Source organism: Macaca fascicularis, chromosome 17, assembly GCF_037993035.2.
Source record: "Macaca fascicularis isolate 582-1 chromosome 17, T2T-MFA8v1.1".
NCBI lineage: Eukaryota > Metazoa > Chordata > Mammalia > Primates > Cercopithecidae > Macaca > Macaca fascicularis.
Window position 1 is genome coordinate 92,042,048 of NC_088391.1, and position 18,570 is coordinate 92,060,617.

General features: G+C 38.7%; 1 protein-coding gene across 2 annotated transcripts in view; it reads right to left on the reverse strand.

Annotated features, from left to right (window-relative positions):
• Positions 1 to 18,570, reverse strand: part of NALCN (sodium leak channel, non-selective) — a 349,771-nt gene that overhangs the window by 111,001 nt on the left and 220,200 nt on the right. For both annotated transcript variants that reach the window (XM_065533451.2, XM_015439488.4), the window contains exon 15: positions 11,996 to 12,070. In XM_065533451.2, coding sequence (XP_065389523.1) covers positions 11,996 to 12,070 — 75 coding nt within the window. The remainder of the gene's footprint in view (positions 1 to 11,995; positions 12,071 to 18,570) is intronic.

Genomic DNA, 18,570 nt, shown 5'->3' on the forward strand with positions numbered 1-18,570 from the left:
CTTATTTGACTGTAAAAATCCAGTTGACTGTTTCTATCTTTATCTTTTTTTGGGGGGTTCAGGCGGACAGGGTCTTTCTCTGTTGCCCAGGCTGGAATGCAGTGGCACAATCACAGCTCACAGGAGCCTTGACCTCCCGGGCTCAGGTGATTCTCCTACCTCAGCCTCACAAGCAGCTGGGACCACAGGCCATGGACCACCACACTGCAATAGTTTTTATTTTATTTTTTTGTAGAGATGGGGCCTCACTATATTGCCCAAGTTGGTCTCCAACTTCTGGGCTCAAGTGATCCTCCCACATTGGCCTCCCATATTTCCACTTTTTGATTGACTTCTAGATTCCCAGGCTGTTGTTTTTATGCTGATAATTGATATTCCCAACTTTTGAGCCTCTGTTGTGACTTCTTGGCTTAAACCTTGATCTAAACTGTTCTCAGTCTTAGCCATTTCATTTCTTCAAACCAATTTTATTGCTGTTCATATCTTAGTGTGACAGAGAATTTATTATAAAAAGCCTAACATTTATTATAAAAGTAAGAATTTATTGTAAAAGTAGCTATTTCAGAAATAGCAGATCAAATGCTCTTTAAAATTATCTTTTGAGATTTACATCATGAAAAGTTATGGGCAATAATAAACTGACATCAAAAGAGTCATCTCTGACCCAAAGATTGAAAGAATGGCTTCACGTGGAGTTAGGCAGCATCAACAGGTTTGAGTGACATGCAGAGTTTTCCAACTCTCAGCCACTACTTATTTATAGGTTCTTCAGGGTATGGTCCTCTAGCTCCTGGGCAGCTGTTCCCTGGAGCAGCAGGCATCCTTGATATCTGATATTTCCAGCTGCTTGTGCTTCCTACCTACTGACTTCAGTGTGTTGTACAAATATTCTCTATGCGTATCACAATGGGAAAAGGTTGGGTAGCACTGAAGCAAATGGTGTTAACATATCTAACAAAATTAAGAATCAGTCAGCAACCAGGTGGTGGAAACAGCATGAGGAGTTTGAGGAAAAGGTTGGTGATCCACCTTCACTTCCTTACCCGTCACTGATTTCCTATCCCCTGCAACCCAGCTCTGTGTCATCAAAGGCCCTGAGCTTGCTCTTATTGCTATCACTAACCACCTCCTTGTTGTTAATATGGTGACCAGTTTTAAAGAAAAGAAATTAATTGTGGCAAAAAACATATAACATAAATTTTGCCATCTTGATCATTTTTGTTGTGGTTGATGCTGTTATTTGAGACAGGGTCTCACTCTGTTGCCCAGGCTGAAATGTAGTGGCATGATCAGAGTTCACTGAAGCCTTGATCTCTTGGGCTCAAGCAAACCTTTCACCTCAGCCACCTAAGTAGCTATGACTACTTAGGTGTCACAGGTATGCACCACCATGTCCAGCTAGGCTAATTTTTTGTATTTTTAGTAGAGACAGGGTGCCACCATGTTGTCCAGGCTGATCTCACACTCCTGGGTTCAAGCAATCCACCTACCTTGGCCTCCCAAAGTTTTGGGATTACAGGCATGAGCCACCATGCCCAGCCCCATCTTAATCATTTTAAGTGTACAGTTCAGTAGTGTTAAATAGTGACATTGTTGTACAACAGATCTCCAGAACTTTTTCATCTTTCAAAATGGAAACTCTGTACCCATTGAACAACAGCTCCCTCTTCCTCCTCTCCCCAGCCCCTGGCAACTATCATTCTGTCTTCTGTTTCTCTGAATTTGACTACTTTAGATAAACTCATATAAAGAGAAATCATACACAGTTTGTCTTTTTGTGACTGGCTTATTTCACTTAGCATAATGTCCTCAAGGTTCATCCATGTGTATCATGTGTCAGTTTTATTCATTTTTAAGGCTGAATGATATTTCATTGTGTGTAGATACCACATTTTGTTTATCTGTTCATCCACTGGTGGATACTACGGTTGCTTCCACCTTCTGATTATTGTGAAAAATACTACAATGAACATGTATGTGCAAGTATCTCTGAGATTCTATTTTCATTTCTTTTGGATATACATACCCAGAAGTGTATTATATCATATGACAATGCTATGTTTAATTTTTTGAGGAACTGCCATACTGTTTTCCACAGCAGCAGCACCATTTTATATTCTCATGAACAATGTACAAATGTTGCAATTTTTTCACATTCTTGCCAAACAGTTTTTTTGATAGTGGCCATCCTAATAGGTATAAAGTGATACCTCATTGTGGTTTCTATTTGCATTTCTCTAATGATTAGTGATGTTAAACGTCTTTTCATCTACTTGGCCATTTGTGTATCTTCTTTAGATAAATGTCAATTTAAGCACTTTACCTATTTTTAAAATAGATTATTTGTATTTTTGTTGTTGAGCTATAGGAGCTCTTTCATATTGTCAATATTAACTCCTTATCAGACATGAGATTTGGAAATATTTTCTACAATCCCATACGTTGGCTTTTCACTCTACTGATTGTTTCCTTTGATGTACAAGTGTTTTTAAGCTTAATGCAGTCCCCTATTTTTGCTTTTGCTGTCTGGCCATATCCAATAAATCACTGACAATTCCAATGTCGTGAAGCTTTTGCCTTGTTTTCTTCCAGGAGCTTTATGGTTTTAGATCTTTTGTTAAGGTCCTTAAACCATTTTGAGTTAATTTTTATATGTGATACAAGGTAAGGGCCAAACTTCATTCTTTTGTGTGTGGCTATCCAATTTTTCAACACCATTTGTTGAAGAGACTGTCCTTTCCCCACAGTGTGGTCTTGACACCACTGTTGAAGATTATTTGACTATATATATGAGAGTTTATGTGTGGCCTCTCTATTCTGTTCCACTGGTCTATATGTGTGTCTTTATGCCAGTATCATACTGTTTTGATTACTGTTTCTTTGTAATATGTTTTGAAATAAGGAAGTATGATGTCTTCAAGTTTGTTTTCCTTTTTCAGAATTGTTTTGGCTATTTGGTATCCCTTGGGATTTTATATGAATTTTAAGATTTCTATATCTGCAAAAAATGCCATTGGATTTTTGAGAAGGATTGCATTGAATCTGTAGATTACTTTGGGTGGTATTAACATTTTAACAATATTAAGTCTTCCAGTCCTTCAACACAGAATGTATTTTCACTTGTGGATGTTCCTCAACTTACGATGGGGTTTCATCTGGATAAACTCATTAACAGTTGAAAATACTGTAAGTTAAAAGTGCATTTTTCTGACTTATGATATTTTCAATTTACCATGAGTGTTTCTGGATGTAATTCCATCATTAGTTGAGGAGCATACTGAGTGTGTATCTGTTTTGCACCGTCATAAAAATCAGAAAATTGTAAGTTGCTGGGTTAGGTGGTTCACGCCTACAATCCCAGCACTTTGGGAGGCTGAGGCAGGTGAATCACTTGAGGTCAGGAGTTCAAGACCAGCCTGGCCAACATGATGAAACCCTGTCTCTACCGAAAATACAAAAATTAGTTGGGTTTGGTGGTGCATGCCTGTAACCCGAGTTACTTGGGAGGCTGAGGCAGGAGAATCACTTGAACCTGGGAGGCAGAGGTTGCAGTGAGCAGAAGATCATGCTACTGCACTCCAGCCTAAGGAACAGGTTGAGACTCTGTCTAAAGAAAAATTGTTAAGTAGACTCATTGTAAGTCAGAATTCACCTTTATTTGTGGCTTCTTTAAGTTCTTTCCTCAGTATTTTATAGTTTTCAGGGTATGTGTCTTTTGCCTGCTTGGTTAAGTTTATTCCTAAGTATTTTATTCTTTTTCATGCTACTGTAAATGGGATCGCTTTCCATGGTGACTGTTTTTTTGACCTCTCTGAAGTCTTTGAGATTGTTGAACAAGCCTCTCTCTTGAAACTCTTTCACCTTTTGATTTTGATGACAAACCTATTCTTTCCTTTTACCTCTTGTGCTGTGACTTAGGTATGATAATACACATTTTGGCTCCTCCTCACTGGTTCATACCATTTATTTATTACCCCTTAGGGAACCATCCTTCCCTTGGTAAGTTCATGCTCACTAAAGGCTTAAGTTACCATCTGCATGTTGATTTTGCTCCTTTTCAGTATCTATTTCAGCCTAGATATTCTACCTAAACTTTAAACTTTATATCTCTCCATAGACATTGTCTCATAGATATTTCCCAGGCCTCTCAGGAAAAATATGACCAATCTTCTTCCCCCGAAAAAAACCCCAAATAAATAAAACTCTCATTTCTTCTTTCTCTTGTATTTCTTCTGTATCAGTGCACTTAAAGAAATCTAGAAATCTGGGTGACATCCCTGCGTCCTGGTTTTTCTCCCTTCCTATATCCAATTTGTCACTAAATCCTCTTCTCTGTCCTCCACCACTTCCAATATTCTCTCATTCCGATTTCCTTTTGTTCAAGCTGCCATCACCACTTGCCTCAAGAACTGATTCTTCCATCTCCAGTCTAGGTGCCCTCCATTTCATTTCATACTGACACCAAAATGTAGGTACAATTATGACACCCTGTGCATAAATGCCATCAGAATAATATCAAGATGCTTAGTGCTGCTCAAGCATTTCCTGTGCTGGTCTCTGCTTATTTTTCCAGCCCACAGTTTTCTCTCTTGCTCTACACATTAGCCACAGCAAACTCTTAGTGTTCACAAAGCCACTCTGTTTTTTTCCCAACTAAGAAAGAGTCTGCAGTTCCCCTGGTCTTCAGTACCCTTCTTCATGCCATCTTCCTCCAATCCTCTTCACCTGGACTAGCACTACTCAACCTCCAGATTTCAGTCTGCACCTGCTTGTGAGAAAATGTCCCTGATTTCAGTCTGCTTTAGATGTTTTCTGTGTGCTTCCAAAACATTATCCTTATAATGATCACCACTGAACCCAAACTGCCTGTTTACTTGTCTCTTTCTGCCACTGGTTCATGAGTTATTTTTGAGGGTAGAAACAGTGTCCTGACTATCACATGTCCCTAGCCCCGACACAATATCTATAGGATAGTAGATGAGTGTCCAGACCCCAGTTTCACAGAATGAATAGATTTAGTTTCTGGGTCACTAATATCTCAACTGTAAAAGAGATATCTCAGATGATCTCAGCCTATCTTAGCCTATGCTATTATGCATTTTAAAAAATATTTTTATTTATTTATTTTTAGATTTTACTTTAAATACCGGGATACATGTGCAGAATGTGCAGGTTTCTTACATAGGCTTACATGTGCCATGGTGGTTTGCTGCACCTATCAAACCATCATCTATGTATCTGAATCACACAACCTTTCTTCCCTCCCTTTCTATCCTGATTCTTGGCTCACTAAGCTATAGTCTGAATATAATTTGGCTTCTTCTTTGAATACCCACAGGGAGAAAATATGCTGATGTAAAAAATGGACAAGCATCTCATCTAATCCACACCTAGCTAGATATGCTTTTCATTATAAATGAAGGAGGTGGTTCTCTGCAGGCAGTGTGGCCTCTTTCAGCAAGGACATTGGTTTAGTGTTAGACAGCCTTTGTGGCCCTGACTCAGGCACATATGAAGTACATGGACTTGGGCAAGAAATTCACTCCCCTGAATGTTAGTTGCCACGTCTTTAATATTTAGGATTAAATGTGATAATTTAACATAAAGTAGCCTACACAAGGCAGTTCTCAATAGATAGCATTTGCTCCTGTAGCAGCTATGTCAGTCTTTTAAAGTTACATAAGTTTGAGTTCATTCATGAGAGGCTGACAAAATGCAGAGAAGATTGAAGATTCAACTAACACCAGGAGATGCAACTAGTGCTCAGCTGAATGGCATCTTCCAGCAGCATCCCTGTCACTTGCTACCACCCTCAATCTGGAATGAACTCAATATAGGTGACAAAATGGAGACACAAATGAGAGCTTCAGGGTGTGTTAGGCAAGATTTTCCAGAGAAATGGGGCCAATAAAATATACATCATGATTGATTGTAAGGTATTGGCTCATGTAATGATGGAGGCTGATAAGTCCCACCATCTACCATCTTCAAGCTGGAGACCTCTGGAAGCCAGGGCAACAGTTTGAAGGCCTAAGAACCAGGCTTCCTGAGGGCAGGAGAAGGTTGTTTACATGGTGCAGGCAATGAGACAGACAGCAAATTCAGTCTTCCTCCACCTTTTTGTTCTATCTGGGCCCTCAAAGCTTTGGAAGTAGCTTGACGAAATTGGGGAAGAGGGTCTGCTTTACTCAGTCTACCAGTTCAAATGCAAATCTTTCCAGAACCACCCGACAGAGGCACCCAGAAACAACGTTTTACCAGCTATCTGGGCATCTGTTAGCCCAGTCAAGGTGACACATAAAATCAACGATCACGCAGCTTAAGGCTAAACAGAAACATTCCCCTGGAGATCATACTTTAACAAAAGAGAATATAAGATATTTATGGTTTTTGTTTTAAAAAAATCACAGTCAATAAGAGAGGAAAGCTTCTTAATAAATAGTATCTACCCACCACTATGCAGCGGACTCTAGCAAAGACCAAGCATCATCAAATTGCAACCAGGATTTAAGTGAGACTGGATACAGAGCTGGGGAAACCATTTTCAGTTTCATAGCTCTGAATTTATTCTAAACAGACTGTCTATACTTCCCTTTTCAATGCTTCTTCCCCTCAGGCTTTTCCATGGGTTTTTCTTCCCTCAAAGTTTAATGAATTTTATACTGCTTAAAAGAAACCCTTTATATCTGTCTTGCACTGAATTTGCAAAAATCATTAAAGCTGCAAGAATTATCTTCATATTCAAACCTTGCAAAACTCTGTCTACATTCTCCAGTGTTATTCCTGCATCACTTGAGCTTCATAGTCATCAGCTCTTACTGTTCAGAGAAGTTTTAGGTCAAGGGTTGTGTTGTAGCCTCTATACCAACTGATTTATCAGGAATCTCCTCAGCTTACCACAATCACACATCCACAGACAATCTCTCATTTTTAATCAATTTTTAAATGTCATGCAGAAACAATGTTTTATATATATATGTATAAATATTAAATATAAAAATATAATTTTTATGTTATGCATATATAGCACACATTATATAATTTATGTCATGTATTACTTATATATAATTTTATATTTAATATATACATATATGTATAGTTATTACATATATGTAATACAAAATTATAACTTTTTTGTATTTAATGTATGATATATACATATATGTTACATATATTACATATATGTAATAATATATACACACACACACACACACATATATATATTTTTTTCCCAGGTCTCTGTATTGGCTTTTGGGGATGCTGAAAAGAGAAATATGGTTTCTATGTAATTCAATATGGGGGTCATGTAAATGATGGCAGCTATGAAAAGATTACGCTGCCCTATTGCTATTAGGAAACAGTTGTGTCCTATATATAACACACAGGGAAGGCAATAGAGGAATTTCATATGGTTACATGATTGATGTGAGTTTTTGGAACACAATTGCGAGAAGTGACAAAGGAAAAGCCATAGAGGTGACCATCATGGCACACACTGGTGATATCTTGGAGAGGGGGTGATGGGAATAAACACATAAGAGCCTCTCGAAATTTGTGTCCAAAAAGCCCTTTTATTTTCTCCCCTGGATTCTAAAACCTAAACATTTTTCCTGCCAAGATGCCTTGATTAAGCAATAAGAAATTCATTGTAGCTTTAAACAAATTTGCTTAAAGGAAAGTATATATGAAAACACTGCAGAACTATAGTATTAAGGAAACCGTGCTGCCACTTAGAATTTTCAGATTTCCAGCTAAAAGTATTAAACTTGACATTTTATTTAGCAGGTGCGGGCTTATATTAGGTAAATGCACAATTCTCTTCCAGCTTTCTGAAGTATTAAAAATGACACCATAGCTTTTCCTGAGGATCCCTAGAGCTCAGCAGTCCTTGGCTAGAAACTACCTCTGATGCACACAGAGGTTGCACAGAAAAATAATGGGAAAAGACATACAGTGCCGTGCTTCTCCTTCAGGAGAACACAGGCCCACCGACAATCCATCATGCAGCCCATGCCTGCCCTCAGGGAGCTTCTGAGGGGAAGGCCATGGTGGGCTTTGACTTTTGGCCACTGATGTACTCACATTCCTAACTCTGGATTTGGCCACATTCCTGCACCTTTATCCCTGTGTTATATTCATACTCTATTTCATATCTGGTGTTTTTCCATTATAATTTCTTCACTAGTACCTTTTCACTTTCTACCACCATCTCACATCTTTAGCTTAAGGGCAGCCTCTCCTCTCCCCAACACGAGGGCCACTTCCTCTTCCTCTGTTGAGCCCTACTGAGTGCTGCATGTTAACAACCTCATTTATTATTATTATTATTGTTATTATTTGAGATGGAGTCTCACTCTGCCACCCAGGCTGGAGTGCAGTGGTGCGATCTCGACTTACTGCAAGCTCTGCCTCCCAGGTTCACGCCATTCTCTTGCCTCAGCCTCCCGAGTAGCTGGGACTACAGGCGCCACCACCATGCCCGGCTAATTTTTTTGTTTTTTGAATTTTTAGTAGAGACGGGGTTTCACCGTGTTAGCAAGGATGGCCTCGATCTCCTGACCTGGTGATCTGCCCAACTCGGCCTCCCAAAGTGCTGGGATTACAGGCGTGAGCCACTGCACCTGGGCAATACCCCCATTTTAGAGGTAACTGCCACTGGCTTTTATTATTATTGAAAAAAATCTATGAACCAACTTTTATATATTAACACAGTTAAAAACATATCGATACTAAAAGACATTAAAGTCACTAAAATGTTGCTATGCTAAGCCTGTTATGTAGGTGTCTGAGGAGGATCATCATTCCAAGAAGATCATTGAGAAATGGCACCTTGAGTGGTGTTTGCCATCATGCAGCAAGGCTGTAACTCCCATGGCTCTGATTCGATCCTCTGGGTTCTGAGAGGAAACAAAGAACTAATCTGGACAGTTTTAATGACTGGGTTGCTGCATTTACTGCTATTCCTCAGAAACTGTCCTTCATTCTAATAGTTACTTGGTGAATATGATGATGCCTTTGTTATCTACAACATCATTATTTATAAACATATAGTTCATAGTCCTATGAATCTCAACAGTATGCATGACTCATGTTTGGCCTTTATATAGTTTTAGTTTGAATCAATACAGTTTAGAGGTTAAGAGTATGGGCTTTCGGTCCAAACTGCCTAGGTTCAAATTCTAGCTCTGACATTTGTTGGCTGTGCAACGTTGAGCAAGTTACTTAACCTCTCTGTGTCTTAGTTTCCTCATCTGTAAGATGGACATAATAATAATGCCTGCATTGAATGGGTTGTTTTGAAAAATAGGTGAAAACATAAAACACTTGATACTGAGCAAGGATTCAACCAATGTCACCATAGCTATGAGAATCTACAGACTGGCAGAAATGGTAAAAGAAGCAAAAAGTTTGAATGGAGCAAAGATGGAATTTGGAATGCATAGGGCTTTCTGAAACATGAAACATTAAGAAAATCAAACACTTTTTTGAACATTTCCTCCACTCTACTCTCTATCTGGGAATAGTAAAAATAGAGCATGTAAGTTTAAATCTTAAGGACTGGATTTGTACATGGACAACTGAAACAAATATTTAGGGTAACAATTTTACTGTTTTTTAAAAGAATCTGTAAAAGACAGTCTAAAGTTTGAGGTATCCACCTTACTATGTGTATATATGAAAGTGCACTCACATGAATGTGTGTTCTTAAAAATATGCAAATGAGCCCTACTTTAAAGGCCAAGATCACCGAAAATAAGAAAAATCAGGGGCATAAAAAATGACACAGCTGTTAAAAACTAGTGAAAACACAAAACATAATCATACAACAATGAGAGAAAGTCAACCAGGAACACTTTAACTTAGTTTAATAATATTTGCTCTAATGAATTTCAGGTTCAATGAGTTTCAAGTATGAAATTAATAGAAGAATTTAATAGCTACATAGTTTCAGTCCAACCATGAATAAAGAACAGTGTAAAAAGTACTAACAAAAATGAAATTGCTGTGTTATGATTGGAGTTTTCAATGCCCAAATACCCAGAGTAATGGTCCAAATTGTAGGCTAGTGCAATTGGATAACCCATTCTGATATACAGAGTTTCCAGAAACACAAAGCTTCACTAATATCTAGCAAGTGATTAAAAGCCATTTTTATAAATAATGACATTTATTCAAAGTGAAGAGCCATATAGTTTATTAAAACTTTATAGTCCAGGAAGAATTATTGTTGGTTTTTTTACTTCGGGTCAGATATGAAATGCCTATTGTGACCATTAGATATATAGATGACAACCAATGTAAGTAGGCTACACATATACGTGTATATAAAAATAAGTTAAAATGTTGAAAAAATTAACACTGCAAAATATCCATAGGTTTGAATTCATAATCCTGAAAAAATTGCTACATACACATTTATTTTGTTGCTTTTCAGCAGAAAAATTATTTTACAAATGTGGGCCGGAGTTATATGGTTATTTAAAAGCATATGGAACCTGGCAGTAGCACTAGCTAGAAATAAATTGGTTATTTTAAATTTTATCTATAGAATACATATTGTAACGTACTCTGTGAGGATAGTACATATCTGTGCATAATAAACACGGCATGAAGGAAAGGCTACAGCTAAATACCAGATTTGTAAAGCATGGACTAAAGTGGTTCTACAGCAGCAGATTTTATTGGTCATGTCTAATTACAATTTTGAACTCACCTATTAGATATTTTTTCTGCAACTAGAAGCCACACAAAGTATTTTCATTGATGGCATAAAGGGATGTCCCAACTCTTATTTGAAGAACCTATCACTGCTGCCACAGAGTGAAGAGACATGGAAGAAATCTTTATCTCCAGCAGAGCCGGGAAGATGCCCATTTGCCTGGGTAGCTGTAGGACGGTAAAGAACTCAAAACCTTTCTTGGTGTGCTCCGAGTAGGTATCTTTGTAACAATGTTTTATTTTTTTCCCTTATTGATAGCCTCTGTTAAAAGCATAGGCTTTGAAGATAAGAGTGATACAATGAAATGCCTAACCTGATCATGAGATAGATTTAAAAAACTTAAATAGGTTATACTTTTTGCTTTGTTAAAAATAGAGAGCTTTGGAAAATTCTGAACATGGAGGGCCTGCTTATAATTCCGAATAGAAAGTTTAAGAGCCATGGTTCTGTCAACGTTATAACAGCTGTGGTTCTGTCAACATTCTAACAGTTGGGTAGAGTTTGGTAGTTAACATCTCAACTATTCTCTCAGTGTTGGGGAGGGTGATACAAGAACATTCCACTCATTGTCCCACTCTCTTGCGAGCTCTTCTTCTCAAAGGGTCTGCACTCTTGATAGAGCCAAATATTCAAGCCAAATATCCTCCATGCCACAGAAACTATGGGAATGATTGACTATACCTGTAATTCTCCTGCCATTAAGAACATAACATTCACCTATTTCTAGTTTCATTTTTTGGGGTATACTTTTCACCATGATGACATCCTGTCTGTTTTCATACATAACTGGGCCCACATTTCATCATTTATTCTCCTCTGTTTCTTATACTCACTAAGGGCACCCAGACTAAATTCTCCTTTAGTGTCTAGAGACCAGGCAGGTTGATTGTAATGTTTTCATGATGATGATAAGGGGTATTACATATAATTATGCAAAATGGCAATATGGCCTTAAGGTATCTCATTTCCAAACAACCTTCATTTAATGGCAGAAGGAGAACAGTCTCCAAATCCAATTGACCATACTCTGCCCATCTTACTGTTATTCAAAAATAATAAAACGATTCCTAGGATATTTACAGAGTAACAGAAAGTTTCCCTTGTTAGTATTAGATAGAAGTTAAACTTAACACCATTTTACCACCTTGGATAGCCTTAACTTATTAAATTTTATTTTTACTTTGAAGCTCAAACTTTTAATATTGCCTATAAGTAAATGGTTTGCCCCTGGTTTTTTTTTGCATTTTTTTAAAAAAACTCCCATATGTTACTTACTTGTTTAAGCTTCTTTAGGTCTTCATCAAGTTCTAAGTTGTCCAAAATAACAGCAACAAACAAACTCAGGAGGATCTATAAAATGGTGAAATAACAATGCACATGCCATAAGTATCAAAATGTTACATATATAATATAGCGACCTAAAATATATTGAATATAGAATTCATTAAATGAAAGATAAACATGCAGTTATGAACCATTGCATAGACATTTCAAGGTATTTATCACAAATACATGAAATGCATATGTTCATTGAAATAATATAAAATGCTAATTTGCTTTATGAAGCCAACTTACTTAAAAAGGAAATTAAGATTTTTTGGAACTCAACAATCCCACTTCTGAGATTATTTTCTAAAAAAGTGATCTGAACTATTGATGAAAAGCTTAATATACACAGGTGCTTATTAGAGGGTCGTTTGTAATAAGGAAATATTAGAAATAACATCCAACCGTGCATGAATAGTCAATACAGTTATAGAGATTTATGTGGTAAGATACATGCAGCCATTATAAATTCCCATTGTGGTAGCTACTCTGCAAGATAGCCTCTAGCGTTGTTCTAGACTCCTGGTTCATGCCTTTGTGTAGTCACCTTCCACACTGAATATGGCTGGCCTGTGTCATCAGCAGGCTGCAGAAATGATTGTGTGTGACTTATGAGGCTAGGCAATAAAAGACACTGTGTCTTTACCCTTGGTCTCTCCTAGATCACCTGCTCTGATGGAAGTAGGTGCTATGTTGTGAGGATGCTCAAGCAGCCCTTTGGAGAGGTCCACGTGGTGAGGAACTGAGGCCTCCTGCCAACAGCCACTGGAGTGACCCATTTTGGAAACAGCCACTCCAGTCCTAGTGAAACTTCAAGGTGACTGCAGCTGTAGGCAACATCTCAACTGCAACCTCTTAACACTTTGCACTAGAAACACCCAGCTAAGCCTGTCTCAGATTCCCAAATTTAAGAAACTCATTGAGATAATAAACATCTATTTACTGGTAGGCTTCTAATGTGTGGGTAATTTATTACATAGCAATAGATAACTAATACACTAGCGAATTTTTTTTAACATAGTCGTTTCCATTTATTTTTATTTTTTAAATTATACTTTAAGTTCTAGGGTACATGTGCACAACATGCAGGTTTGTTACATACGTATACATGTGCCATATTGGTGTACTGCACCCATTAACTCGTCATTTACATTATGTGTATCTCCTAATGCTATCCCTCCCCCCTCCCCCACCCCACAACAGGCCCCCGTGTGTGATGTTCCCCTTCCTGTGTCCAAGTGTTCTCGTTGTTCAATCCCCACCTATGAGTGAGAACATGCATTGTTTGGTTTTCTGTTCTTGAGATAGTTTGCTCAGAATGATGGTTTCCGGCCACATCCATGTCCCTACAAAGCACATGAACTCATCCTTTTCTACGGCTGCATAGTATTCCATGATGTATATCTGCCACATTTTCTTAATCCAGTCTGTCACTGATGGACATTTGGGTTGGTTCCAAGTCTTTGCTATTTTGAGTAGTGCCACAATAAACACACGTGTGCATGTGTCTTTATAGTAGCATGATTTATAATCCTTTGGGTATATACCCAGTAATGGGATGGCTGGGTCAAATGGTATTTCTAGTTCTAGATCCTTGAGGAATCACCACACTGTCTTCCACAATGGTTAAACTAGTTTACGGTCCCACCAACAGTGTAAAAGTGTTCCTGTTTCTCCACATCCTCTCCAGCACCTGTTGTTTCCTGACTTTTTAATGATCTCCATTCTAACTGGTGTGAGATGGTATCTCATTATGGTTTTGATTTGTATTTTTCTGATGGCTAGTGATGATGAGCATTTTTTCATGTGTCTGTTGGCTGCAAAAATGTCTTCTTTTCAGACGTGTCTGTTCATATCCTTTGCCCACTTTTTGATGGGGTTGTTTTTTTCTTGTAAATGTGTTTGAGTTATTTGCAGGTTCTGGATATTAGCCCTTTGTCAGATGAGTAGATTGCAAAAATTTTCTCCCATTCTGTAGGTTGCCTGTTCACTCTGCTGGTAGTTTCTTTTGCTGTGCAGAAGCTCTTTAGTTTAATGAGATCCCATTTGTCAATTTTGGCTTTTGTTGCCATTGTTTTTGGTGTTTCAGACATGAAGTCCTTGCCCATGCCTATGTCCTGAATGGTATTGCCTAGGTTTTCTTCTAGGGTTTTTATGGTTTTAGGTCTAACATTTAAGTCTCTAATCCATCTTGAATTAATTTTTGTATAAGGTGTAATGAAGGGATCCAGTTTCAGCTTTCTACATATAGCTAGCCAGTTTTCCCAGCACCATTTATTAAATAGGGAATCCTTTCCCCATTTCTTGTTTTTGTCAGGTTTGTCAAAGATCAGATGGCTGTAGATGTGTGGTATTATGTCTGAGGGCTCTGTTCTGTTCCATTGGTCTATATATCTGTTTTGGTACCAGTACCATGCTGTTTTGGTTTCTGTAGCCTTGTAGTGTAGTTTGAAGTCAGGTAGTGTGATGCCTCCAGTTTTGTTCTTTTGGTTTGGGATTGTCTTGGCAATGCATGCTCTTTTTTGGTTCCGTATGAACTTTAAAGTAGTTTTTTCCTATTCTGTGAAGAAAGTCATTGGTAGCTTAATGGGAGTGGCATTGAATTTATAAATTACCTTTTTTTCACGATATTGATTCATTCTTCCTATCCATGAGCATGGAATGTTCTTCCATTTGTTTCATGATATTAATTCATTCTTCCTATATTTTTTCATGATATTGATTCATTCTTCCTATCCATGAGCATGGAATGTTCTTCCATTTGTTTGTGTCCTCTTTTATTTCATTGAGCAGTGGTTTTTAGTTCTCCTTGAAGAGGTCCTTCACATCCCTTGTAAGTTGGATTCCTAGGTATTTTCTTCTATTAGAAGGAATTTTTATGGTGTTGAAAACACTTACATTATAATAGTAAATAAGAGTATATAAATGGTAGAAGCATAACTATGCATATAATGGAGTAATAGAGAAAATGCTTGAAGGAGGTACTTTAGAAATATTAATGGTACTTGCTTTTGTGTATTGGAGTAATACATTTTTTCCTTTTTCTAAAAATTTTATGATTTTCTGATTTTTAAAAAATGTATGCTTCTTTTAGAACAGGTAAATAAAACAACAAAATAGTATAATTTTAAAAAATATTTTACTTTCTAGTCCCTCTTCAACTTTGAATTTTCTAAAGTCCTACATTCACTTGATCATCTTTTTCATTTCTAACTTATATTTTTCATTTCAGTTATCTTCTTAATGAATTATTCTCATTTGTTAATATTAGGTGGTTAAGCATGAAGGTCAGAAAGTTGAGATAATTCAGCCAGTGCTAGAGAAGTTATGCAGAAGTTAATGGCTAGCTCTTTTTCAATTTTAATGAGTATATCAACATGATTAAATTGTGATGGGACATGCCTGGCTTGGGACAAATGCCAGCACCCTTCTTTTCAACAGCCATGCCCTTTGGAGTCTTATCAGAGCTTGAAGAAGATACAGAATGATCTAGACTGGAGGGTTTTTATTAACATCACCATGACTAGTACACCACTGGCAACTGGGCATCAGGCTTATTCTGAACTAGACATGATTCCAAACTGGACATTTTAAAGTTCACTCCATGTTCAGCCCATTTCCCAAAACCTTGATGACAGAAAGTAATATCAGAGGCAGAGTCTACCTTCCCTTGCCTTGATTTCTCACGCCGAATTCTGAGATGTTCACCTGCTGGTTTCCTTCTGCAGGAGGGGATATCTTATACCCTTTCTTTCACCCCTGCGCACTGGAGCAGGCATTGCTCCGTCCTAATTTAATCGGGTTTCCTATCTCTCTAGTGAAAGTGCAAACACGAATCTATAAAAAGGGAGGTCGGAAGGGATCCTGTTCGCCTCCCTTTTCTTAGAGCATTTCCTTTACAAGACTTGGAATTGCAAATTCTTTCCCTTTCCGTTTGAGATGTATATAAATACTTTTAAAAGCCAAATAAGCTTCTCACCAGTTCTACAACCTAAAAGAATGTTTTCCTTGAGGGCTGTCTCCTTGAAGTAACGTAAACATCAAGGAAGACAGAGCCTCCATCTCCCCTTCTCCATGGAGGGTGGGAGTTTAGACATCTGGCTCCAAGTTGTAAACTTACCCACTTGTCACAGAAATATGAGAAGTTTTAATTTTCCTTTGGATAAAGGCAATCAGCTCCCACAGATGGCCACCCCAGTTACCAGGTGAATTTAGGATAAACTATATTTAACAAGTGGTGCTGTCAAGTCTTCTTACTTGAGGACTAGTTATTTCTATTTTGAGAACACGTATGGAAAGTGGTGATATAAAAGAGGGAGGTATTTTCTGCCTCTGTGATCTCTTTAACAGATTGCCAGTGATGTGCATTGCAGCCTGTGTTAGTGCTTATTCAATAATAAAACTGGGCTTTCTCTCCTCTACCTTTAAGGAGAGGTTTCATGGGTTGGCAGATTTCATTTTTAATTATATCCCCCAAACCGGACAGATGGCAGGCTACTTAAGGACGGCAAGGCTATGTTATTCGATTAAATTCGACAAACAGTTGATTGGACTCCATGGATGTATGAGGCACTGCCTGGTCAGGAACATAAATACAATATTGCACTCACAGAAATGATGTTTATCATTGAATTAAGCAAACATAGAAGAGAGCACTGTGCTTGGAGTCACAGAGCTCAGGTAGCAAACAGGCTCTGCCAGCTATAAGCCACGTGGCAACTGCTGGCCCACAGTGAGTTCTGGTGCCCTCGTTTGTAAAATATTTAATAATAGCTCAACAAATTGCAGGTTTTTCTTTTCATTTAATTCTCCTCGAGCAACCCTGACGTGTAGTGTAGCTATACAATGTCTGAAAATATACAGACACAAAATTAGTTATGCAAAGCTAAAATAAATGTCTTGGTTTTTCTACAAACGAGTTGAATTTGGTGCACAATCCCTCCATTTCTGTTGGTGGCTGGAAACATCATCTTGCTACATCAATTCAATTCAGTCCTTTCAAGCTCAGTTACATTTGAATGAATGCTTCTTTTCTTGTTAGGGGTAGTTTAAGATCAAGGTTACCCACAACAAGCTGGGTAATGTGTCCTCCATCCCCCATCGGGGGAACTGATGAGGCTGTATTGGGGGTTTGGGGTTTTCTCTCTGCTGACTTGGCCACCATCTCAGCTCCCAAAGCTAAGAGCTCTGATTCCCACTAATGTCCTCTGTATGTGCTTCCTAGAGTACTGGAACACAGTGCACGGAGTTGGTGGCTTCAAACAACCGACATTTATTTGATCACAATTCTGGAGGCCAGAGTCCAAAATTGAGTTGTCGGCAAGACCACACTCTCTCCAAAGACCATGGGGGAGAATGGTTCCTTGTCTCTTCCAGCTACTGGTGGCCTCCACTGTCCCTTGGCTTGTGGCTTTGTAACACCAGTCACTTGGCCTTTATCTGCACAAGGCTTTCTCTCTGTGTCTTGTGCTCTTCTGTCTCTTACAAGGACACTTGTCATTGGACTTAGGGCCGACCCAGATAATCCCGGATGATCTCATCACAAGATCCTTAATTTAATTACATCTGCAAAGACCCTTTTTCCAACGAGGTCATGTTCATAGGTTCTATGGATTAAGTCATGGTCATATCTTTTGGGGAGGCCCACTTAATTCACTATACTCTCTGACTGGTCTTTTTTGTTGAGACAGGGTCTCACTTTGTCACGTAGGCTGGAGTGCAGTAGTGCGATCTCAACTCACTGCAGCCTCCACCTCCTGGGTTCAAGCGATCCTCCCATCTCAGCCTCCCAAGTAGCTGGGACTACAGGCACCTACCACCACGCCTGGCTACATTTTTTTTTTTTTGTATTTTTTGTAGAGACAAGGTTTCACCATGTTGACCAGGCTGGTCGCGAACTCCTGAGCTCATGAGATCCTTGGATCTTGGCCTTCCAAAGTGCTAGGATTACAGGTGTGAGTCACCGTGCCTGGCCACCACATGGTCTTTGGCTCGGGCTGCTGTTCCCACAACAGATGTATTAGCTCTCAACTCTCAGGGAAACTTAGAAAGCGCTGCCATTCCACTTGGAACTAATGGAGACTTGTTCTTATGGGATCTTCTGGGCCTCTCCACCTAGAACTCTCAGGTAGCTGCCCAACTCTGCCCAGGCTGCCCCAGGACCATGTGGGGCCCCAGCAAGGTTCTTTCCCCATCAAGTTCCAAGAAGAATTAGGGTCAAGTCTTGGATGTCAAAACACACCTGGGTGGGTACCAACACTGCCGATGCCCCCAAGTGAGGTGTGTGGGCATCTCCCACGGAAACAGGCTTTGTCTCTCTCTCTCCAGGGCTTTCTCTGTCTTATGCTCCATCCCAGAAATCAGTCCTATTTCTTCTCAGAAAGCAGAAATGTGAAAGAAAATTGGAGCGTAGAGGGGAAGGGCGGCCACGCAAGTGTGAAGGAGGAGGACCAGAAATGAAGCCCCATCCAAATTCACACATGTAGTTCTGTACCATTTTGAAGCATTTAGACTTGGAGAGTCCA